This window comes from Patagioenas fasciata, chromosome 18 (assembly GCF_037038585.1).
Source record: "Patagioenas fasciata isolate bPatFas1 chromosome 18, bPatFas1.hap1, whole genome shotgun sequence".
In the NCBI taxonomy this organism is placed as follows: domain Eukaryota; kingdom Metazoa; phylum Chordata; class Aves; order Columbiformes; family Columbidae; genus Patagioenas; species Patagioenas fasciata.
In genome coordinates this window covers 3,137,395-3,158,783 of record NC_092537.1, presented here as the reverse complement: position 1 = coordinate 3,158,783, position 21,389 = coordinate 3,137,395, and the positions used below count along the sequence as shown (strand labels likewise).

Genomic DNA, 21,389 nt, shown 5'->3' with positions numbered 1-21,389 from the left:
ACGTCAAGCTTTCTCTTTAATACACCCTTGTCTTGTTTCACTGAATAATTGAACACTCGCTGTTTGAAAACAGCGCTGGAGGGGCTCAGGCGCGATTCTTTTTTAGTACACCAGGAGCAGGGAAGTCTGAAAGAAAGAAGTGACATTTCGTTAGGAAAAACAGACCTCAAAAAAGTTTCGAGAGCGCTGGAATTTTCGAACTCTTCTAATCCCTGTCAAGATGAGTCAGGGCTGTGCAGCGGTGGCTGTAGCGACTCAGTGAAGTGTGCCCAGGGTGATCAGCGCGTTGTGCGCGGCGCAATGGGAGCAGACAGCACCGCTTCGGCAGCCGCTCCCTCTGAGCCGCGGAACCCGCTGGGGCAAAGCCCGCAGCGTTTTATTCTCTGTCCTTACACTCCACGGCTGCTCGGGGCCTTTTCGGCAAAGCGGAGGAGCCTCAGCGGATTTGTGGTGCTTGGCAGCGGGTTTGGTGACTGAATTGATTAATTGGAGGGAGTTCCATCGTTAAAGCGTCCCGGTGAAGTGTTTCATTTTGGTTTTTAATCCTCGCTTAGAACCTTGCAAGATACATTTGCCTTACAGCGAAATGCAGAAAAAGGCCTGTCTTGCAACCTGAATTTTAAAAGAGTGGGTTTTTGCCTGTATAAAACCACAGCAGAAGATGTGCTGGTAGGGAAAACTATTCTGAATTCTTAAATACTTTACAATATTCTTGCAAGAAAGACACTTATTCTTTTCCACAAAGGGCAGCTACTCAACAAAATGTGACACTGGCTGTTAAAATCAGCGGGCAGCAACCTCATTGTACAGGTTTTGGGGAGACAACACTGAAATAACAGTCCCAGACCTTATTACCGAAGGGTGAACTGAAATGAGTTGTAGCCAAGCGCGCCTTTAAGATCATTGTCTTTTTAATCCTCTTTTTCAGTAACTTTAATTACTCTGGATTTTTTTAAAGAGAACAGCTCAATCAGGTTTGGCTTTTTTCACAGTGATGTCTTGAGATCTTATTTAAGTATCTTTTAAGCTTAAGTAACTTCACTCAAAGTTCCTTTGAGGTTAAAAAATATACCGTAAGTGTACAACTTTTGGATAGATCCTGCTGTGGATGTTAAAAATGCAAAGATTTTTTAATAAGCAATAGAAAGACGTCACGAGAAAGCAGAAGACAGGTAGGAATCTTCTTTTATTACATGGTTTAACTAACCCCTCCACCCTGCAAAAAGTTGAATTTTCGTAGAGAAAGTCATACGTCACCAGATGGTTGTCTTTCTGCCTTCACATTTCTTCTGTATGTTATAGAAATACCTGACATGCAATAAAATGTACGGTTTCGTTTGTTTTTCACCAGAGGATCTCAAAGGCCCTCTGGACACTCCTGCCGTGCTAACCTACCCGTGGCTCCGCACTGTTCACAGCAGTAGTTTTGAGGGTATATCTCAACTTTGGTATTTGTGACACTGGAATGGAATGATCTGCCTAAATTCGTAGAATCTTTTTGGCCTCTTTTGGGTCTGAGAATTTGTACAATCCCTGTGACTCTTTAATAAATTCCATAAATCACGTGCTTTCCAGAATTGTAAGCGTTGTTTTAGGTCTTCTCGGAAAAAAAATCCAAGTTAGACCTGTCCCTGACATTACTGTTAAATTTGATACTTACCCGGTGCTGTGATCTGATATATTGGACAAACCCATACGTTCACTTGAAATGACTGGGGAGCTTTTCGCGATGCTGCGGGGTTCAGCTGCTTGAATCAGGCTGCAGGATGCTTGGTGTGGAAAATGAGCATCCAGGATAAATGAAAACGCCACGTGGTGATGTTAAATCTGTTGCAATTTTAACAACAGCCATCGAGTCTTACTCCTTTTTGTTGTTTCTGAAAACCTGTCTCCATAGGAAATTTTGGGAAAGGTTTATTGCCCTGTGTCACGAGAACGAAAGTCTCCACGGTATCACGTTTGAACAGATCAAAGCTCAGCTGGAAGCTTTGGAGTTAAAGAAAACTTATGTCTTGAATCCACTGGCACCTGAGTTTATCCCCCGAGCTCTTCGGCATCAGCATTCAGCGAATGCCACCAAACAGCAGCAGTCACCACCAAAGGTAAAGTTGATGAATATTGTCGAAAAGTGAATGTCGAAATGCCTTGTGAGAAATGACCGAAGAGGTTTATCGAGATAGCCGTTGTTTTAAAATGGCATTGATAAAATGTACACCTTGGGTCACTCTCAGATGCTTGTTGACTGTGTTGCGATGACCCTGATGAACTTCAGTCGTTGATCTTGGCCTCAGTATTTAGATAAACCACATTAAACCCTCTGAACAAGAGACAGTCCCCATCCCAAGCAGCTTGAACCCCGAGATACGCCAGGTCGATACAGCTGTGGTGGGGAGCACAAGGAAACAACAAAATAACAACCAAAAGTGATTTGGTTTGGTCTAAAAACCGCATTTAAAATTCAGGGACTTACGTAAGATAATGGTTTGATTTAATCAAAAATACATTGTAAACCAGTATATGGCTTAGGTTAGCTGGCTGATAATGTCCTTCAGAAGGCCAGATTTCATTAGCATTGAGAGGGCAAAGAGAGGAAATTACCCCTCAGCTGATTTTATAAAAGCAGGTGAAGAAGCAATGAGAACACGTAGTTTCCTTAGGGTGAGAAAGAATAACACTAAATTGTGGAGCTTTTTATGGGGGTGATATATTAGTAATTAATTGTATTTGAACAGTTCTTAGGAGTTCATTTCAAGATCATGTGAGTTATAATTTGATTAAATTGTGTTTAGAGATGCAAGTAAAAGGCAGGTTGTCACCTTAGTGATGATTTCTGTTGTACAAGAAGGAAGGAGTGAATGTCTTTTCCATAGCCTTGCATTTTTGTTGCAGGCCATATCATTTCACTGCAATTTTTACGACAGGTTTTTTAACTGGAAGGAAACCCTTCCCTTTGGCAGCCCTTCCCAAATGAGAGTTTGCAAGCGAGAACATTTGGTTTCTTCACCGAGATGCGTTCCTTGCTGAAACAAACACCAGATTTCTGAAGCATCATCGTGTGTCAAAACACGGGCCTTACAGAAAACCCTACATTGGAAAATTATTGTCTTTAAAAAGTCATTGCTGCACCCTCTTTTTTCATGAGTGCTTCAGCCTTGAACGTGTTTTCTTTAATAACAGGGCATCACTATAATATTCTTTGTTTCTTAAAATGAAAAAGAAGTATTTGAAAATGCTGTTATAATACATTAAAAAAAAGCAGGGGGAGAGTTGGGGGAATTGAAGAGTCTTGTGTATAGACCGTTCTGTTTATTTTGGTCCTGGTTTGTTAGTAAACTAAGCGCTTGTGCTGTAGGAATCAGAAGAGACACTTTCAAACTGCCAGCACTGTAATTTCAGCTGCAGATCTGAAGTGTTTTAACCACCTAGTTTAAAGTACAGCAAATTATGCTCTGAATTTTACGGCTCTGCCTCCCTCCCATTCACTACCTGAATTATAATGTTCACTTGAAATAAATCAGCTTTGTTTGCACAGGAACGCGAAGCATTACGATTCTTCTTTTTCCCTTTAAAGGGCAAGGTCCATCATCACAACCAGAATGACCATTTCCCACCCGATGGAATTGGTGAGTGGCTCTGCTGTTGCTCCAGGAATTCCTCTGAGCTCACGCTGCTTTGGCTTCAGAGAGGCCAATAGTAATCTGACATAAATTGAGTATCTGCTCTGTTCTCTATTTGAAAGCAATCTACTTCTTGTGTACATTTGGTAATCACGTTATAGACTGTAAAGTGGACATCAGGTGTTTCCAAGGCTGTCCCTTTATGGGTACTGTGCACACTGGCTTTAGAGCCTTCACACAGCATTGTTGGCCCCTTAGAAATGGCTGTGTTTGGAATTTGCAACGTAAAATATTGTACAAGTGTATTTGCACTTGAAGAGTTAGGACACTGTACTGCATGCGCTGTTTTAGGATGCACTTTCAATTTACATTTTGCTGTCATGTATCCAGATATTACCGATCATATATTTTGCAAGGTAGCATGCAACAGCTTAATAATTGGTTATTCATTTGAAAACGCAATCATTTAAAGCTTGTCTTCCCTGGTCAAGAGAGGAGCGTGATTCTAGGTTTTGATGCAGTGTTTAACAGCTGCTCTGACTGTCAGCGTGTTTAATTGGTTTGGGACATTCTTTCATTAACGCAGTTACCAGCTCCCTGTTTCTCTGTATCTCAACTCGTATTTTCTGCCTCTTCACATTTTTGAAATGGGATACAGGATTTGATTAATGCGTTCTCTTGATGTATCAGCCCTATGCTGTTAGAGTTGCACACATGCTTTATAAAGATGGATGCTATTAAAATGAAAAAAGAAAGAGTCTTCATATTCTTTTTGTGTATATATCAGGTTTTTTAATGTATATATGTATATATTTATATTATTTTTTTCCTTTCTTTTCAGTTCAGCCCAATCCTTCTGTTCTAATTGGAAATCCTATCCGGGCTTATACTCCTCCCCCTCCTCCTCTGGGACCTCACCCCAATCTGGGGAAATCTCCAAGTCCTGTTCAAAGGATAGATCCACACACTGGGACAAGTATTCTATACGTACCTGCCGTCTATGGAGGAAATATGGTCATGTCTGTGCCTTTGCCCGTAAGAATTCGTTTTCTTCTTCCCCACTCAATTATTGTATGTACAGATATGAATGGCAAGATCAGTTAGTGAAGATTTCGCAAGCTTTTTCAGCGCTTTACTTCAAATATGTGGGCTTAGCTGGCTCTGGGAGCGGCTCTGCAGAGAACCACCAGAAATGAGGGCTTAAAAACGTCGTTCCCACAAATAACTCCAGGCAGCTTAAAAGCAATTTCATGTTCATGTAATTTTTGTAGTTTCTCAGCTCTGGGTTTAGGCACAGCAGTGGGATCTGTCTCGTCTGACTTGAGACACCTGCGTCTGGATTAATTGCCCAGTCCAGTTCTTAATCATTGGAGAGACACAGGCAATTCGGACAGAGCTTGTTTCTCTTTATTGGCTTCGTACAGTTTAAATTACTGGCTCTGGATGTCTGCGGAGCAAGGTGTCTGAAGTGAAGTGATAAGAAGAATAAACATAATGGAACGTTTCCCCCTGCAGAACCTCATGGTGAACCCGTTTCCTCTCCAGCCCCTTTCCTCAAAGGCATTTGAGAACACAATGAAGATCCCTAAACGGGTCTTTTAGGCAACATTTATGTATGGAATTCTGCATCGCAAATAAAACTGTCTCACCAAAACTTACACAAATTAGGGAAGCAGCCCCTGCTTTGTTTTTAACCTCCACGGTCAGATATTCCAGGAGGAGAACGAGGAGGGAGCGAAGGCTGCAGAAGCCATGTTGTGGGAAACCTGTGCGGTGTTCACAGCTGACGATGGGAAGGATGTGGAACCCACATGTACAGATCTGTTTAACTCCATTTGTAGTGCAAAACATGGGCACACAATTTGTTTTTTAATTATATAAGTCCTCTATCGTAATTTACGTTGTGGATGCTGTATAGGGGACTTAAAACTGAAACTGGAGTTTCTATGTCTTAGATCAGCTGGCAGCTATAGATCGGTTTTCTTTGCTAGGTCAAGGAATATTTCCAGCTTACTAGAAATCTACATTTGGGTAAAATTAAATGCAATCAGGCAGCCAGCAGCTGTACCTTTGTCGTGCTCGCTCAGGTTATATTAACATCAAACCAAGGCAATTTGAAAAGTTCTGTCGTATTGTTCCAAGGTTAATATATTTTATGTATTTCCAATCAAGAGAAATACACTAAAAATAAGTATATTGAGCTCACCTTCCCTGAGGATGGATCTTTTAAAAATAATTAAGTGGGAAGACAGAGGTACTAATGAGACAGCTGCTTTTGAAAAGAAAGCTTATTGCAGATCATTTGAGATTGCACAGATGCAGGAGTAGCCTAAAGCTAAAGTTCAAAGTGCACATTTCAAGGGCAAATACTAATTAAAAGAAAAAAGAATTGCATGAACATTGTTACAGTTAAAACAAGTAGGGGCTGAAGTAAAATGTGGTTATGTTCATGGAAGATAAAATGATCTCTTTGCTCTGTTTAAAGCAGTTTCTGTACCCAAGGTAGAACCACGAGGAGGTTGTCTGCTGTAATCAGAAAAGGATGCTTGTGTAGCCTGAGTGTTGGTGATTACTTTCCCTGCACTCTCCTCTTATTTAGACACTTTCCTCCTTTTAATAAATTCCCTACAGGGCGACATTGAACTAATTTGGTCCAGAGCCACCTTCCTTTGCGTTCCTTTTAGGAATAACATTTAAAATGTTGTGCAAATTCCTGACTTTTTTACGTGCTTTCAGGAAGTGGATTTTACTTCCAAGACTTAGGAAGGCGATCTGCAGTACATGTCATGTAGCGCGGACACTTTGGAGCGGCCCTGCCGTTCTTAACGCGCGGGCAGTCTCTTGGCTCTCCCAATAGTCCTGTTCCCTTCAGTGCGTGTCTGTGGTGCAGAGCTCTGCTGGGCCACCCGCTCTGCCCTGCAAGGTTCAACACCAGGTGCTAAAAGGACCGTAAGGAATTCCTCATGTTAGAGGCTTCTCTCTTTCCCCTCTGACACAGCCTCATGTCTTTAACTACCAGGAGAAAGGGCTTTTTATGTTCTCGAACTTCACCCACTTCTGGTTATTTAGAGAGGAGATGAATATCAAGTTTTTTAAAGTCTTTTCTCGCTGAGTTTTGAAACCACTGAAACAAGAATGGGTTTTGATACAATTTCTTTTTGCCCCTGTGTTAGTCCTGCCCTTGCTGCTCCACCTGGAGTCGTGAGTTAGTTTGTCGAGTTGTCTGATGCACAGAAAACTGCTCGTTACTGCTGCTGGAATATCAGAGTGCACGTTACTTCGTGTCCTTTAACGTACCTTAACAGATTGCATCTTTTTTTTATTTTTCTTTTTAACGATGTAGGTACCATGGACGGGGTATCAGGGTAGGTTTGCAGTTGACCCTCGACTCATTACTCATCAAGCAGCTATGGCATATAACATGAACCTGTTACAGGCACATGGGCGCGGGTCTCCTATACCTTATGGCCTGGGACATCATTCCCCAGTTAGCATAGGACAACAGCAGCAGCTTCAGCATCCAGACAAGGAGCAACACGAGCAAAGTCGAAACGGTTAGTTGTAGAAATGTCACACTTGTGTTTTGCGGGAGTTTGTACTTTAAATGGGGTATTATGGACATTTTCTTTCTCTCTTCTAAGTGAAACTGATGGATCTACAGAGTTGGGGGAATAAATTGCGATTTGCCATTACAAATAGAATAACTAAAATATTACGAGGTTCAGGGGAGGAAGTAATCAAAGTTGGGGGAGGGTGTATGTTGGGGGTATAATGGGTCTGTCCTGCTGTTGAGTGGTAACTGCTGTTGATGTTACTTCCAGTACTTAGTGATGATTAATGAAGAAAGTGCAGAGATTGAAGGAAAAATGTTAGTTGGGGAAATTATATCCAATGTCTATGATGCTGTAAATGCGATATTAATAAGTCTAAATGTTCCTGTGTCTGGAAAAAAACTCTCAAAATAATCACTTTTGCATTGAAACTGATTACTTTCTTTAATGTTTTTAGGTAAAAGTGAAAACACTGCTGGGCCTGAAATAAGTAAAATTCGAACACCTGAGAAGAAACCTGTGGAATCCAAGCAGGTGGGTTTGTCTTGGTTTTGTTTTTAGCATTCCCTCTTTTCATGAATTTATTCATTACTGACATGGGTTTTGTTTCTTTCCTTAAGGTGAACTCTCAAAGGTTTTTCATTCTCTTCCTCTAGGTCGACTTAGAAGCAAATTCTCAGAATAGAAGCCCGGAGTCACGTTTCAGCGTTGGTTACCCCAACGCTAAATTTCATCGCAAAGATAACCTGAACCCCAGGCAGCTGAACCTCCATCTCACCCCCCCCCACTCCCAGTACACAGTTCCCAGCCGCCACTTCCAGCACCTCTCCCAGATCCCAAGGCAGCCGTACCCTCTGCAACAGCAGCAAAACCTTTTAAGTCAACAGCAAAACCATTTGCCTGAACAACAAAACCAAATGCCACCCCAGCAAAGCCAGGTAGTTCAGCAGCATAATCATTTGAATCAGCAGCCTCCGCAACCTTCGCAGCTTTCCCCTGCTTACCAGGCAGGCCCCAGCCAGTCTTTTTTTAATAACTCAATTCCCCACCGACCACATTCTCCTGCTGTAGATGCTGTGATTTCAGAACAACACCCCCCACCTATGTTACAAGAAATCAATAATCCTTTGAGACCTATTGCACAGCACAACCCTGTCCTGCCAACCCACTTGAACAACTTCATTGAAGAGAATCCATCAGGAATGCCCTTAGGGGACACTTTAGGTAGGTGACTTTTCTTTATTTAAATTCAGAGTGTGCAATTATAACTACATTGAAGTGAAAATGAAGGAGGTATTTACTTTTTCAGGGATATTGCTCTGAATTGGGTCATTGTTGGGTTAGTTTCCATAAGTAATGTCATTGAGCATAATTTGCTGCTTGAGGCATGTTTGAATATTCAGCACTTTATTAGAAGATTCATGTTTATATGATTTTCCATATGATTTAAATAACCAGGTTATACACTGCAATGCAGTTAGTATATAATAGGCCCTGGAATATACTGTATGAAAAGTAATCTTTTTTTTTTCTGACATAAAGATCTTTAAGAAGGGGCATTAGATAAATTTTTGTTTTAAAACTATTTTTATAGATCGTATGCATGGAAATGTAGCTTTGGAAACAATAAGGCAGCAACAACAAGCCAGGTTACAGCAATGGAATGAACATAATGCCTATCTCAGTCAAGGCACTATTCCATATCAACACCATCACCATCCTCATCTACCACATCTTCCTCAGCAGCCAGTTGGATTGCATCAGCAGCAGCAAGTTAGGGCAAACTGGAAACTTGCCAGTAATACAGAAGATGAAACAGAGGCAACATATTCAAGGTATTTGTCTATCGAGTCATCAGAGCTTGTGTAAAATTGAGCAGTGGGCACCTTTCTGTAACACGGTGATCGAGTGCGAGACGCTTAAGGGTATTGCATTTTGCTGCTGTTTTTACGGAGGTCAAAATAGTTGGCAGGCTGATTTACAACGATGCTTTTATTATGTGTTATGCTTTATTCTGTCAGTATATTGGGTAGTAAAGCTGTAGTGGAAAAATACTTTTATGGAGCTTTTCAGTGCTGTATTTATGGGATAAGGGATGGATAGAGAGTAACAACCTTGTGTTTTTAAAGAGGTGTCTGAGTGTAGTCGAGGCCTATTTAAGTTGTAAATTCTTCTAATTGAATTAGCGGTCTCAGATTGATGTGCTTGAAAACAAACCAACCGATCCCTCCCCAAACACGGCTCCTCAATAAAACCCAAATTTTTCTTCTTTTTTTTTTAAAAAAACTTTGCTTTTAAAAGCAGGATTTAAAAAAATGCTTAAATTTGAGACGGAGCATTAGGGAGGAAGAAAGGAAGCTGTTGAACATAAACAGAAAAACGGTTCCAGTGGTCATCGGCTTTAATCACGTGTATTGGAAAGGCTGGATTTTTAAATTGCCTCTGTTTACTGTCATCTCCCACTATGCTTTATTTTCCATCGGGTTTGTTAAAGCCACGGTAAAGCCTCTAAACGCTCTCTTATCCGACTCTGAAGTGCTGAATTGAGTACTCACCTTTTGAAGAAGTTTGGAAGTTCATGGTGCAAGCAAATCCCTGATTCTTCTGGTTTTTTGCCTCTTTAAGGGGTTAAACTTTTCTTTAACTATGTGAAGTTTTTGGCTTTGTATAATAAAGCAGGAAATCTTTACCTTAGTTGTCTCTTAAGAGATAACAACAAATTGATTCTTCCAACTGAAAAGGAAATCTCAAGAGTTATTAAAACTTTGAGACGATCCAGGTAGGTATTTCATCCAATTAATCCTCTTGTGTCTAATTTCTGCTTGCTCACAGTCATATCCTTTGAAGTTAGGGTCGGGAAGCTCAATGATGAGTGTGTTTAAATTCACTGGTTTATACTTTGAGTTTTCTTCACCTCAACAAGAGTGGGATTTCAGCAAAACTTTTTGTGTGCTTGATACATTTATTCTGTCAATGCAGATTCCAGGATTTGCTGAGAGAACTGTCGCACCGCGAGCAAAGCGAAAGTCGGGACTTAGCTGAAATGCCACCCCCCCAGTCCAGACTGTTGCAATACAGACAAGTGCAGCCCAGGAGCCCACCAGCACTCCCGTCTCCTTCCTGCAACTCCAACCACAGCGGGCACTTCCCCACCTTCACCGAAAACAACAGAGACATTGAACTCCCCAATAACCCAGCATTTCAGCAGCATTTACCCCAAATATACAACCCCCCTTTCTCAATGCCATCTGAACATATAACCCCATCTCCCTTGAAATACCTACAACCTGATGGATCGTGGACTTACGCTAACCTACCGCAGAATCACCTCATGGGGCAGGGCTTTCATTATGGCATACCTCCGCTGCCCCACCGGTCGCAACAGAACCCTTTTATACAAATCCCAAACCATCAGCACGCAGTCGGTCAGGAGCCATTTCATCCACTCACTTCTCGAGCAGTATCTGCTTCTTCGCTCCACAGCTTAGAAGAGGTAGGTGGTTTTGTGTGCTTATGCAACTGTCGTGTTGCTTTAATAGCAAATTATGTCTTGAAGAGGGCATGAGTGCAAAATACCTCGTGTATTCAAAGCTCACACTGGCAATTTCTGGGAAGTAAACGTTTTTCCCTGAGTCTTCTCTGTTCACCTTGTGTGTATTCGTGGTTCTCACCACTGCAGATGTAACATTTTCTCTACGAAACGGGAGGCCTCGGCTTTTTGAATGTTACTCATCTTTTTCACAATCATTGCTCAATTATCTGCACGTCATTTATCTGGAGTGCAATTTAACCACACCCCAGGTGAACACTCATGAAATGACTCTCTGGAAAGTCAGCTTGAATCAGCCAGTTGGCTCAGGATTAACCTCTGAATATGGTTGAGTTACTTTTCATACAAACTTGAGACCATAGCAGAACGCTTGTGTCGTAAAAAACCCTGATTTAATAAATCCCACCTGGCCCAAGCTAATTCTGCCTAAAGCCACCCCTGTGTATTTTGGGGGCTCAGAGGGCTGGAAATCAGTGCAGAGATCCAGCTGTGCTGTGTGAACGCTGCCACACCACAGCTGGCTCTGTCCCTCTCCGTCACGTTTTGACCAGGAGTTTTTAATCCCTATTGGAATCCGAAGTGCTAAGAAGTGTAGACATGGGGTTTTGTGATTTCACTCTGTGTTATTTCTCCTGAGCATTTGTTTTGTGTGTAGGTGCACAAAACCCAGTACACAAATGCATCATGCTTTCCCAAATCCTGCTGTACAGGACACTCTTTTGTCCTTTGGAAACTAAAAGCCATTTTTTTTTCCTCTCCACATTGTAATTGAACGCTTGCTCCTGTATCTTTCTGTGTTTCCTTTGTAAGTGCTGAGTATCTTCCTCCTCACTGTGTGTTACATCTCCCACGTAGGAGTATAAGATGTAAAGGTTGATAAGAATTAGGGAGTCTCAGCTGAAACTCTTTGCTCTTCCTTTAATATTGTGTCTGTTTTGTGGGATTAAAATATGTTATCAGTGGCTGCAATATACAACATATCACTCAAAAATTATTAGATTTGTGTTCTGAATACAAAGGGGATTTTTATTGGATGGAAAAATGGTATTTGATGCATGCAGTTGAATAAAAGGAGCAAAAGACCTTTTTATGTTTTGGTTTTTTGTTTCCAGTATGAACCAAGAGGACCAGGCAGGCCGTTGTACCAAAGAAGAATTTCCTCTAGTTCAGTCCAGGCTTGTTCTGAAGAATTAAGCACTCCTCAAGACAGTCTTGGTCAGTGTAAAGAGCTTCAGGACCACAGTAACCAGTCATCTTTCAACTATTCGCCTCCTGAGTTGTGGGTGAACTCCTCCTCATCTGCCCCGTACCCAAACATTCCATGCAACGGAGCCAGCAGAGCAGTTCCAGCCCGGGAGTTGTTAGGTGGGTACGCACTCGAGCTTTGCTGCTTTGCTGCGTTAATTAGACTATTTAGCTTGGAGTGAGCACACCTAAATGAAAGGGTGGTGGATTTGGGTTTGGTTGGGTTTGGGTTTGGTTTGGTTTTTTTTCAACCACAAAATGTTTTCTGCCATCTCTTCAAACCCCAAAACTAATTTAAGCAAAGATTTTTGAAGTATTCATTGTTTCAGTAGTTAAAGGTTTGCTTAGAGAAATCCTGTTTTCATTTGTTGTTAACATCTCAATATGTCGTTGATGTCTAAAGAGGAATACTGTTGAGTATTCTTCATCTACAACAAGCAGTGATGCTGCTTCGTCTTCTCACAGAAGTTCTATCAAACCCACTGTTCTCCTACAGTGGTTTCAGGTGCAACCGAGTTGTTGCTAAAAGGAGCCGAGGTAACCGGTGGGATTTATTTGCAAGATTCGTCATTTGTTTCCAGAATCAATAATATTTCTTGTCGATATTACAGTCTGGGGGAGAAACAACATCAATGGAATGAGCAATCTCAGTGTATTTCCTAGTAAGTTCTGGTACTTCATCAAAGTAATGATGAAGTTTAAACTCTCACTGTGGAAGAATCACACTGGAACCTGGTTTCCCTGGTGGTCGTAGTGCTGCTGATCAATTTAGCAGAGAGAAACTAAATTAACTTTTCAGTGATTAACCAGCTGCAAGTGGGGAATTGGAGCAGTGCAGCTGGTCTCTGTATTTTGAATGTTTGTGAAAAACAAAATTGCCAGGATGGTTCAGTTTCTCCTCCATGGTTTTGCTTAAAGGATCTTCAACGGTAATTAAAAAAATAATAATAAAAATATGCACTTCCAGTGTGAATATTAAAAACACTTAATAATGGGGAAAAATGTTTATTAGCTGGTTTTATTGCCCTTAAAATATCTAATTGCTTTTGGTCAAATTTTATAAACCTAAAACATCTTGTCATTTCATAGTATAGGAATTATGAAGTAGAAACGTTTGGTGTAGACTGAATGAAATAAAGCTGTTCATATCAGTGACAGCACTTGAGTTAAGTTTCTAATGTGCATTTTCATTTCTAAAGTGTGAAAATGTTTTGCGAAACCATCTTGATGGCAGCATCTTCTGCACTAAGTTCAAAGCTTTAGGCTCAGGGCACCTCCTTCCATCTATTGATGTTTTCCTGCAAATGGAGTTCCCGGGTGCGTGATGGTGGTGTCAGCCGCGGTTAAAGTCGAGCTCCGAACTCTCTGATGGTTTAATAGGAGCTCAGGAACCCTGCAGGATTACATTGTGCCAGCCAATACTGCATTCCTTTGCTTTAATATCAAGATTAAGAACATTTTGGGGAGTAAAATCCTCGGAAGAAACATGCGTATGTAAAAAGTACCATATCTATACATTTGCTGTCAAATAATAAATCCTAAACGCATGGGCAAGCTTTGATTAGTATCTGCATTTGCAACGAAAGTATTTTTTATTGTAGTTAAGTATGGTTTCTATTTTGTAAAGAAATGTAGATGCAACATTGCCCTGTATCTAATAGTTTATGCAAACAAATCTCCGTCTTTATGGCTGCTCTGCTTTCCTGCATTCACAGCTCATTGACCTTGATGGTCGTATTTAAAATCCCAATGGGTTTTATGGTGCTAGGGGTTAATGACCAGAAACTTTAGTGTCTCTGCTTACTATTGATTTCTATCCATGAAATAAAAATTCATGAGAACGAGATGCTGGGAACTGGTCCTGGGCCTGTATTTGTCGCCTGAGAGCAAGCGATCGTGACACCTTCACTCGAGTTCAAGGACTTATATTTCCTGTACATCAGAAATGGTGCTGCATTGTATTGACGTGGATTTATGGAATGCAAGGAGAGCTGCTGTGAATTGCTCGGTGGTGTTATATGCAGGCACTTCCCAAAATTGTGATGGGAGAGCTTGACTCGCATTGCTTTTTCTGTTGATGGAAAGAAAATGATTTAAATTCTTATTCAACATGTTTATTTCATTTCTTTTTTCCTGTGTTAGACACCTGCACCACACGGAGCGTTCACCTCTGGCCCTGCTTCTCATTACTTGTCTTCTCTTGAGTGCTCTGGTTATTTTGGGGAGGTTTCTTTGCTTGTGTTCTGGGGCTTTTATGGAACCATAGCAACCCAGCAAAACTGATTTGCTTATGTTCTTTCCATATTCCTCCTTCTACATGTTGGGTTTGGTTTTCTTGGGTGCTATTTTTGAGTACTTTATCAAGACCAAAAGCCTGTGTGTGACTCTTCCAGTCAGAAATCTAACTATGTACTTATGTTTTTATATGATTGTACTCATTTGATGGTACGTTTTTGTATGTGGACTTCAAAACTAACATATACATTTGAAGATTGAGATAATTACAGAATGAATCTGTTACCCAACTCCTAGGCTATTTTAGATATAATGCATTTCAGTGTAGAGTTTCTGTAGTATGTAAGACAGCAGAACTCTCCAGATAAAAGTAAGAGACCTCATTACAATTCAGGAAATTCACTTGAAACCACTTTTACATCTATGGTTTAAAGCACCATTTTTTCTGATAGTTACAGGAGTTGTTAAATATGGAGCAAGAACATATCAATTAGCAGGAAGGCATTCAGACTACAATATCAATAATTAGTTGGTTGGCGTTCAGGACTCTGAATTGCTGTTTGAGAATGAATTATATATGGTGCTGTAAATTTTAATTTCAGCCTATTAAGCTATAGAGCAAGAAGAATGAAATTGTCTTTGTGCTGGCTCAGTGGATAACGGGTTTAAGTTAGTGTATCCCATTCTGGAGCCGCTTACCCTCAGAACATCTGCTAAATCCGCCCATGCGGAATTGCAGGTTGTGTGTTACAAAATCTGCAGGTACATGTTTGGGGAATGTGTTTAATAACGGGGGGTCTTGGCATTGCTGACAGGATAATACAAGATGAAATAGTTGGAAGTGAGGAGCTGGGGCTCTGGAACTGGAGAAGAGGACACTGAGGGGTGACCTCATTCATGTTTATCAATATATGAAGGGTGAGTGTCAGGAGGATGGAGCCAGGCTCTTCTTGGTGACAACCAATGATAGGACAAGGGGCAATGGGTTCAAACTGGAACACAAGAGGTTCCACTTAAATTTGAGAAGCAACTTGTTCCTGGTGAGGGTGTCAGAGCCTGGCCCAGGCTGCCCAGGGAGGTTGTGGAGTCTCCTTCTCTGCAGACATTCAAACCCGCCTGGACACCTTCCTGTGGAACCTCAGCTGGGTGTTCCTGCTCCATGGGGGATTGCACTGGATGAGCTTTCCAGGTCCCTTCAACCCCTGACACTCTGGGATTCTGTGACCAAGAGTGACTAAACACAGAAAACTGGTGGTGTTAGGGGGAAGATTCCATGTTGGTGCCCTTCAGCGCCTGCTTTGCGATCACTATAAACCCATTTCCTCGCTCACATCCCTTCACTAAGACAAACTCTGGTTCCTCCGCAGCTTCGCCCAAGACGGTCAAGCCCCCTGAGGAACACCTGAAGGCCGAAAACATCCCGCTCTCCAACTCCTTCAACTACAACGTGCTCCAACACCTGGGCCAGTTCCCTCCTCTCATGCCCAACAAGCAGTTGGCCGAGTCCAGCGGCACCGGCCCGCCCAGCGCCAGCAAACCCGCCATGTCCTACGCCAGCGCCCTGCGGGCCCCGCCAAAGCCCAAACCGCCCCCCGAGCAGGCGAAAAAGAACAGCGACCCTTTGTCTTTGTTTCAGGAACTTAGCCTAGGTAGTTCATCAGGTAGCAACGGCTTTTACTCCTATTTTAAATAACCAGATTATTTTTTTTAGAGAGAATTTAATTTTTATTTGTGTCGGTAGGTCTAAGATAGTCGGGGCTTCACCTGTAGTTGCAAATATTCCCTTTGTTTATATTAGTAAATATATCCTCACTTAATTGCTTTGCTGCTAGACTCGCAACTAATCTTTTTGGTTTTTTTTGTTTTATTTTTAATTATATTCCATTATTTTGCATTTTTTTTGAGGTGGGTCAGTTTTTTGGAAGCTTTTCTGTAGGAAAACACACACACTTTATTTTTTAATTAGTGTAAAGTTAATATGTTGCATTAAATTAGCAGCTGCGAGTTTATTGGGACAACTCGAAAAAAGCAAAAAAAAAAAGGAAAAAAGAAAAAAAGTTAAAAAAAAAAGTTTGTCTAAATTGTATTTAAGAAGATTGTAAGTAGCATTTACATTTATTCAATAACATTAGCGTACTATGCTGGGTTTCTGTACCAGAAATGGCCAGTTAATGTAAAAATGTATGTTATTTCTGCTTAAATTCATTTAATTTCTTTTTGTTTTTAATAAAGGTGCAGCATCTTCTAAAGACTTTGAGTTTGATCAGCTTTTCTGTGAAGGGATGCTGCATCCTCAGCCTTTTCTAGCTTTAGATTCCGTATGATGTGCTGTTGTATTTTCCATCCACCGTAGGGTAAAGTCACGGCGTTCTCTGCAGCCACCTCTGCCGTTGTGTGGAACCATTGAGATGAGAGGTATTGCTATACTGTAAAATAAGCAATTAAAAAAAGGACAAAAAACAAAAAAAAAAAAAGGAAAAAACCCAACAAAACACCACAAAAAAAACCCAAAAAACCTCTACATTTTATTTTTGGACAAGCTGGTAATATAAGCTTGTTTGAAAAGTTAATTTGATAGGTTTTTTAAATGAATCATGAAGCTGAAAAGAAATTTTTAGGTATGTTGGTGCTTAGTAGATTTAATAACTATTTTAAAAAACTGCGTGGGTTTAGTAAAAGACTTTTTTGTTTGTTTAATTTTTCCACTCTGCATGTGTAAATGTTTGTAATCTGGCTCTTCTCCCCTTTTCCAGTGCTATCAAACAATTGTGCCGCTTTTGGGTTTGTTTTTTTTTTTTTCTTTTTTTTTTTTTCTCTCCGGTAAAACTTTTGGTACATTATTTGATGTTTACATTAAAATGTGACATTATACAAGGAAATTCAGATATTTTGCTAACTGTTTTGTTTGAGGAACATCATTAAAGAAGAGATTTAATGTTTGTCAAAACTGTATCCAAATTCATCGAAGTCTTTCGGGGATAAGAACGGTTACCAGGTTATTTCTGGCCTTTTACGAACACAAACTAAAAAACAAAAAAAGGAATATTTAACAATTAAAGAAACACCTGTGGATGAAAACTCAGAAGATAAACCTTGTCCATAAAGTGTTCTGGTCTCGTGCGCTGTTCACACTCCTGCAGCTGGGGAGATGGACGGGGGTGTTTGGGTTGTTTCTCCATGAAGAAATCGCTTTAAACCTCTGCCCTGGGGAGACCACACCTGGAATATTGTGTCCAGTTGTGGCCCCTCAGTTCCAGAAGGACAGGGAACTGCTGGAGAGAGTCCAGCGCAGCCACCAAGATGCTGAAGGGAGTGGAGCATCTGCCGTGTGAGGAAAGGCTGAGGGAGCTGGGGCTCTGGAGCTGGAGAAGAGGAGACTGAGGGGTGACCTCATTCATGGTTACAGATATCTAACGGGTGAGTGTCAGGAGGATGGAGCCAGGCTCTTCTTGGTGACAACCAGTGATAGGACAAGGGGTGATGAGTTGAAACTGAAACACAAAAGGTTCCACTCTAAATTTGAGAAGAAACTTGTTCCTGGTGAGGGTGTCAGAGCCTGGCCCAGGCTGCCCAGGGAGGTTGTGGAGTCTCCTTCTCTGCAGACATTCAAACCCGCCTGGACACCTTCCTGTGGAACCTCAGCTGGGTGTTCTGCTCCATGGGGGGATTGCACTGGATGAGCTTTCCAGGTCCCTTCAACCCCTGACACTCTGGGATTCTGTGAAATATTTTACAGGGACTGAGCTGGGGGTATTTACAGTTTTCCTCCACTTATTACGTAACAAAATTATAGAGCTGGGGGGGTGATTTCAGCTTTTTCCAGCTGTCCATGGGACACCGCACTAATGAGCAGTGGCTGCTGCATTCAATCAGATTTTTGCTCTGGTTACAATCAGGTTTTTTCTTCGTATTATTTCTTAGTTTCTATACCAAACAAAAGCGTCTGGGGGAGGGAAAAGCCCTTGCTGAGTTACGCCAAGCGCTTGAGCATGAGGCATCGGATCAAAAGGACCCACAAACGAGCAGAGGCCAAATTCTGCAACCTCAAATCGGGCAAAACTACTGTTAAATGGGTTTTTTCTGAGCTGATGGCTGCAGAAATAAGTCCATGGGAGCCTCATTTGCAAGGGCCAGGTGTGCGCTCCATGGAAGTTCTCCGGGTTTTTGGTTTCGGTAGATATGAGCCAGTTTTCCTGGCTCTGCTCCCAAATGAGGGATCTGTGCTGGGCTCAAATGCATCTCGCCCTGTTGGCGCTGAGCTTTCAAAATCACTCATTTATATGGAGCAGTCTTTGGATTCTGTTCACCACATTGGAATATTAAACTAATAAACATCCCTTGTTCATTTACTGCGATCTGTCGGTTGGTTAAGGGGAGGTGGTCGCATCTCGCCACGTCTCGTGCTGGTTTTTTACGCTGGCATTTTATCTACACTGAAAAAACTATGGATAAAGGAACATTTTCCCTCTGCCTTACCATCCAATTCTATAACTTCATGAAAAGTCCTGCTGCTTTTCATTACAAATTTTCCCAAGTGCTCTCACCCAGGAATTTGAGGTTGTTGGTGCAGAGATCTTGCGCCTGTCAGCTTTGGAAATGTTCAGCATGAATCAGTTGCATTTCTTAGAGTTATTTTTCTTCTGAAAGCTGATTTGTTTTGGAATGCTTCGTCTAGCCGTTATATGGCGTGTATATAGCCCCGAGTGGCATCTCTGGTATTTAGAGCAAATTATCCAATGTTTATTGAAGTCAGAACTGCTTAAAAACCCCCAAACCCTATTGTAAACTCTTCTAGGGCTTTAATCGAACTCTTATTAAAATTAAATTAAGCCTTGCAGATGGCTCCAGGGAGCACAGGCTCAGGCTGCACTGGGAATTACTGTTGCAATTACAGTGGAAATTCAAAATTATGAGTTTAGATTCTTGGTTTGTGTAAATTGTCGCCAATCAGAGGAAGTGAATGGAGGTTTGGGCATATTCACCAACAGAGTCTGTGGCTCCTTTTTCATAGCTAAAATGTCACGCTTGAAATTACCATCAGTGCCAAAATCCCATGCTTCTTGTGCAGGAATAAACCCCCGCTGTTGTCTGTGGAAAATTTAAATGACAAGGTCATCTAGGCCTAAGTTTAGAAAGCTTGTGCTTAATATCAACAATAAGTGCTGGTTTTATTCTCTGTAATTCCAGTTTTGCAGGAGGAAAATCCAACTGTCTCTTGGGAGGTTGGCAGTGTGGTGTTGAGATCTAGTGAAGAATTGGGTGAAAAAAGCTTTAAAAATGATTTGAACTTTCAAATGGAGCTTCTGCCTTTCCAGCAGCTCCTCGCTGAGCGCAGCTGGTGCCTTTCCCTGGGCGTTTATTCAGACTGAATTCTTATAAAACTCTGATCTTTAAACTTGGCCTTACTAAGTCTGAACAAGAAACTGGAGGAGTCGCTGCTGTCTCACAAGGGTGACTTGGAGGTGGATTCCGATATAACGTTTGGACAATATAGTTCTTCTCTGTGGTGTCCTGGGTGAGCTTGGTCACAGTGGGGGACACGACCGTGCTGTCCCCAGCTGGTCCTGGGGCAGAGCTGTCCTGGCACTTCCCTGTGTCCCCTTCTCTGCGAGTTTTCACCCACTCTGGTTTACTCAGTTGTATGGGCTGTGGCTCGTTGACCCTCAGCAGTACCCGAACGCTTCTGTCGACTTCACAAACCCTGTGAGTACCGTCCCCTACGTTGATTAATTAATGTTTTGTTCCCGGATTTGTCAAGTTCAGCTGGTTTTTTTTGCAGAGATCATGCTCTGTAAGCAACTCTTTTGCTATGTATACAATATCTCTGCTATAAGTAGCACCGAGAGCGGTTTTACCACTCCACATTTTCTTTTTAGAGTGAACTCAAGCATATCAGAATCCACACATTGCCGGAGCAATAAGCCCGTGATGCTTCATGTTCTGCCCGTATCATCATTCAACTCATTTCATTTGTTCTGTTAGTTTAAGTTTCTGGTTTTCCTAGAAAAACTGCAGACAAAAATTCCCGGATCTCCTGGACCTTCTGGAATTAATTTCCACAACTGTCAAGAGTAGGGAGAGAAAAAAGAGGTGATGGCCACAAGGAAGGAACAGATTGGAAAGGGATCGGTGAAGAAAGAAGTAGTAATTAAGTAAGTTTACCTGTGCCTTTATAAACTATGTGTCAGCTCGGTCAAACGCCAGAGCATTGTGCACATGTTGGCACTTCTGGCCTAAAGGAAAAGCAGGGTTTGATACTGAGGTTTCTGAATGTCCCGTTCCCTGGGTGGGTGCACCCATCTCTGCACCCTCACACAGGATCAACCCGGGTGAGCTCTTAGTCCCCGCCTGGCTGGGCCTGGGCGGTTGCTGCTGCAGCACCTCTTTGCACATAAGCTGTTCTGAGAGCTCAGCTCGCTGCTTGCTAAACAGGCAGGTTTGTTCTCCGGGGTTGTTAGTCTGGCACCTTTTCTGCACATTAAATTCACACAACACAGCATTAAAAATGAGGGAAGCAGATTCTCTGCACGCCTTGTGCCTAACGGCAAATCTTACTCTTACATAAACAAAATACTTTGCGTCTTCTGTTGCACTGACGCGGTGATTTAGCACTGGAGTGATTTAGCACTGGAGTGATTTAGCACTGGAGTGATTTAGCACTGGAGTGATTTAGCACTCGGGCTGCGCGGATCTCGCGGTGTCGTGTGTGATGCTCCGGGGCTGCTTGGGGTGGCAAATGGAACACGCTCAAGGGAACCTGAACCGAGTTTTGTGCTGGCTGGAGATAGTTACTTGTTCTGCAAACGAATTTACCCTTTCCGCAGTGCCTGTTTCCCTCTAGGCCGTCTCCCAAGCCCGGGTGTGCTCCTGCGGCTTGTGCAGCCACATCCCCAGTTTGCTCTGTTGACTCCTGCCATAAAGGGTATTTCTTTCACATTTTCTTCCTGCGTTCTTGAAATTTTGGTGGCCGTTCCCTGCTATTTGCTCAACTGAGAGAATGAAAACTGAAGCCGGTTCCCATTCCCCACCTCAGCATGATATTCTTTTTTCCTTTATGAAGGCCAATTACTTTTATTAACTCTCTCTGAACACATTATCGGGCTCCCTGGCAGAAAGATTTAGACATGGCAGCACAAACCTGCTGTAAGCGCAGTGCTTTTCCCACTGTGAATACCAATGACCAGTTTAACA

General features: G+C 41.9%; 1 protein-coding gene across 4 annotated transcripts in view; it reads left to right on the top strand.

The window, feature by feature from the left end:
* The window catches only part of HELZ (helicase with zinc finger), a 71,752-nt gene extending 54,607 nt beyond the window's left edge, over positions 1–17,145 (top strand). For all 4 annotated transcript variants that reach the window (XM_065852336.2, XM_065852337.2, XM_065852334.2 and 1 more), the window contains 10 exons: positions 1,898–2,102; positions 3,572–3,623; positions 4,459–4,652; positions 6,961–7,171; positions 7,626–7,702; positions 7,825–8,392; positions 8,763–9,003; positions 10,148–10,661; positions 11,831–12,083; positions 15,566–17,145. In XM_065852336.2, coding sequence (XP_065708408.1) covers positions 1,898–2,102; positions 3,572–3,623; positions 4,459–4,652; positions 6,961–7,171; positions 7,626–7,702; positions 7,825–8,392; positions 8,763–9,003; positions 10,148–10,661; positions 11,831–12,083; positions 15,566–15,891 — 2,641 coding nt within the window. In that variant the 3' untranslated portion in view covers positions 15,892–17,145. The remainder of the gene's footprint in view (positions 1–1,897; positions 2,103–3,571; positions 3,624–4,458; positions 4,653–6,960; positions 7,172–7,625; positions 7,703–7,824; positions 8,393–8,762; positions 9,004–10,147; positions 10,662–11,830; positions 12,084–15,565) is intronic.
* The last annotated feature ends 4,244 nt before the right edge of the window (positions 17,146–21,389 follow it).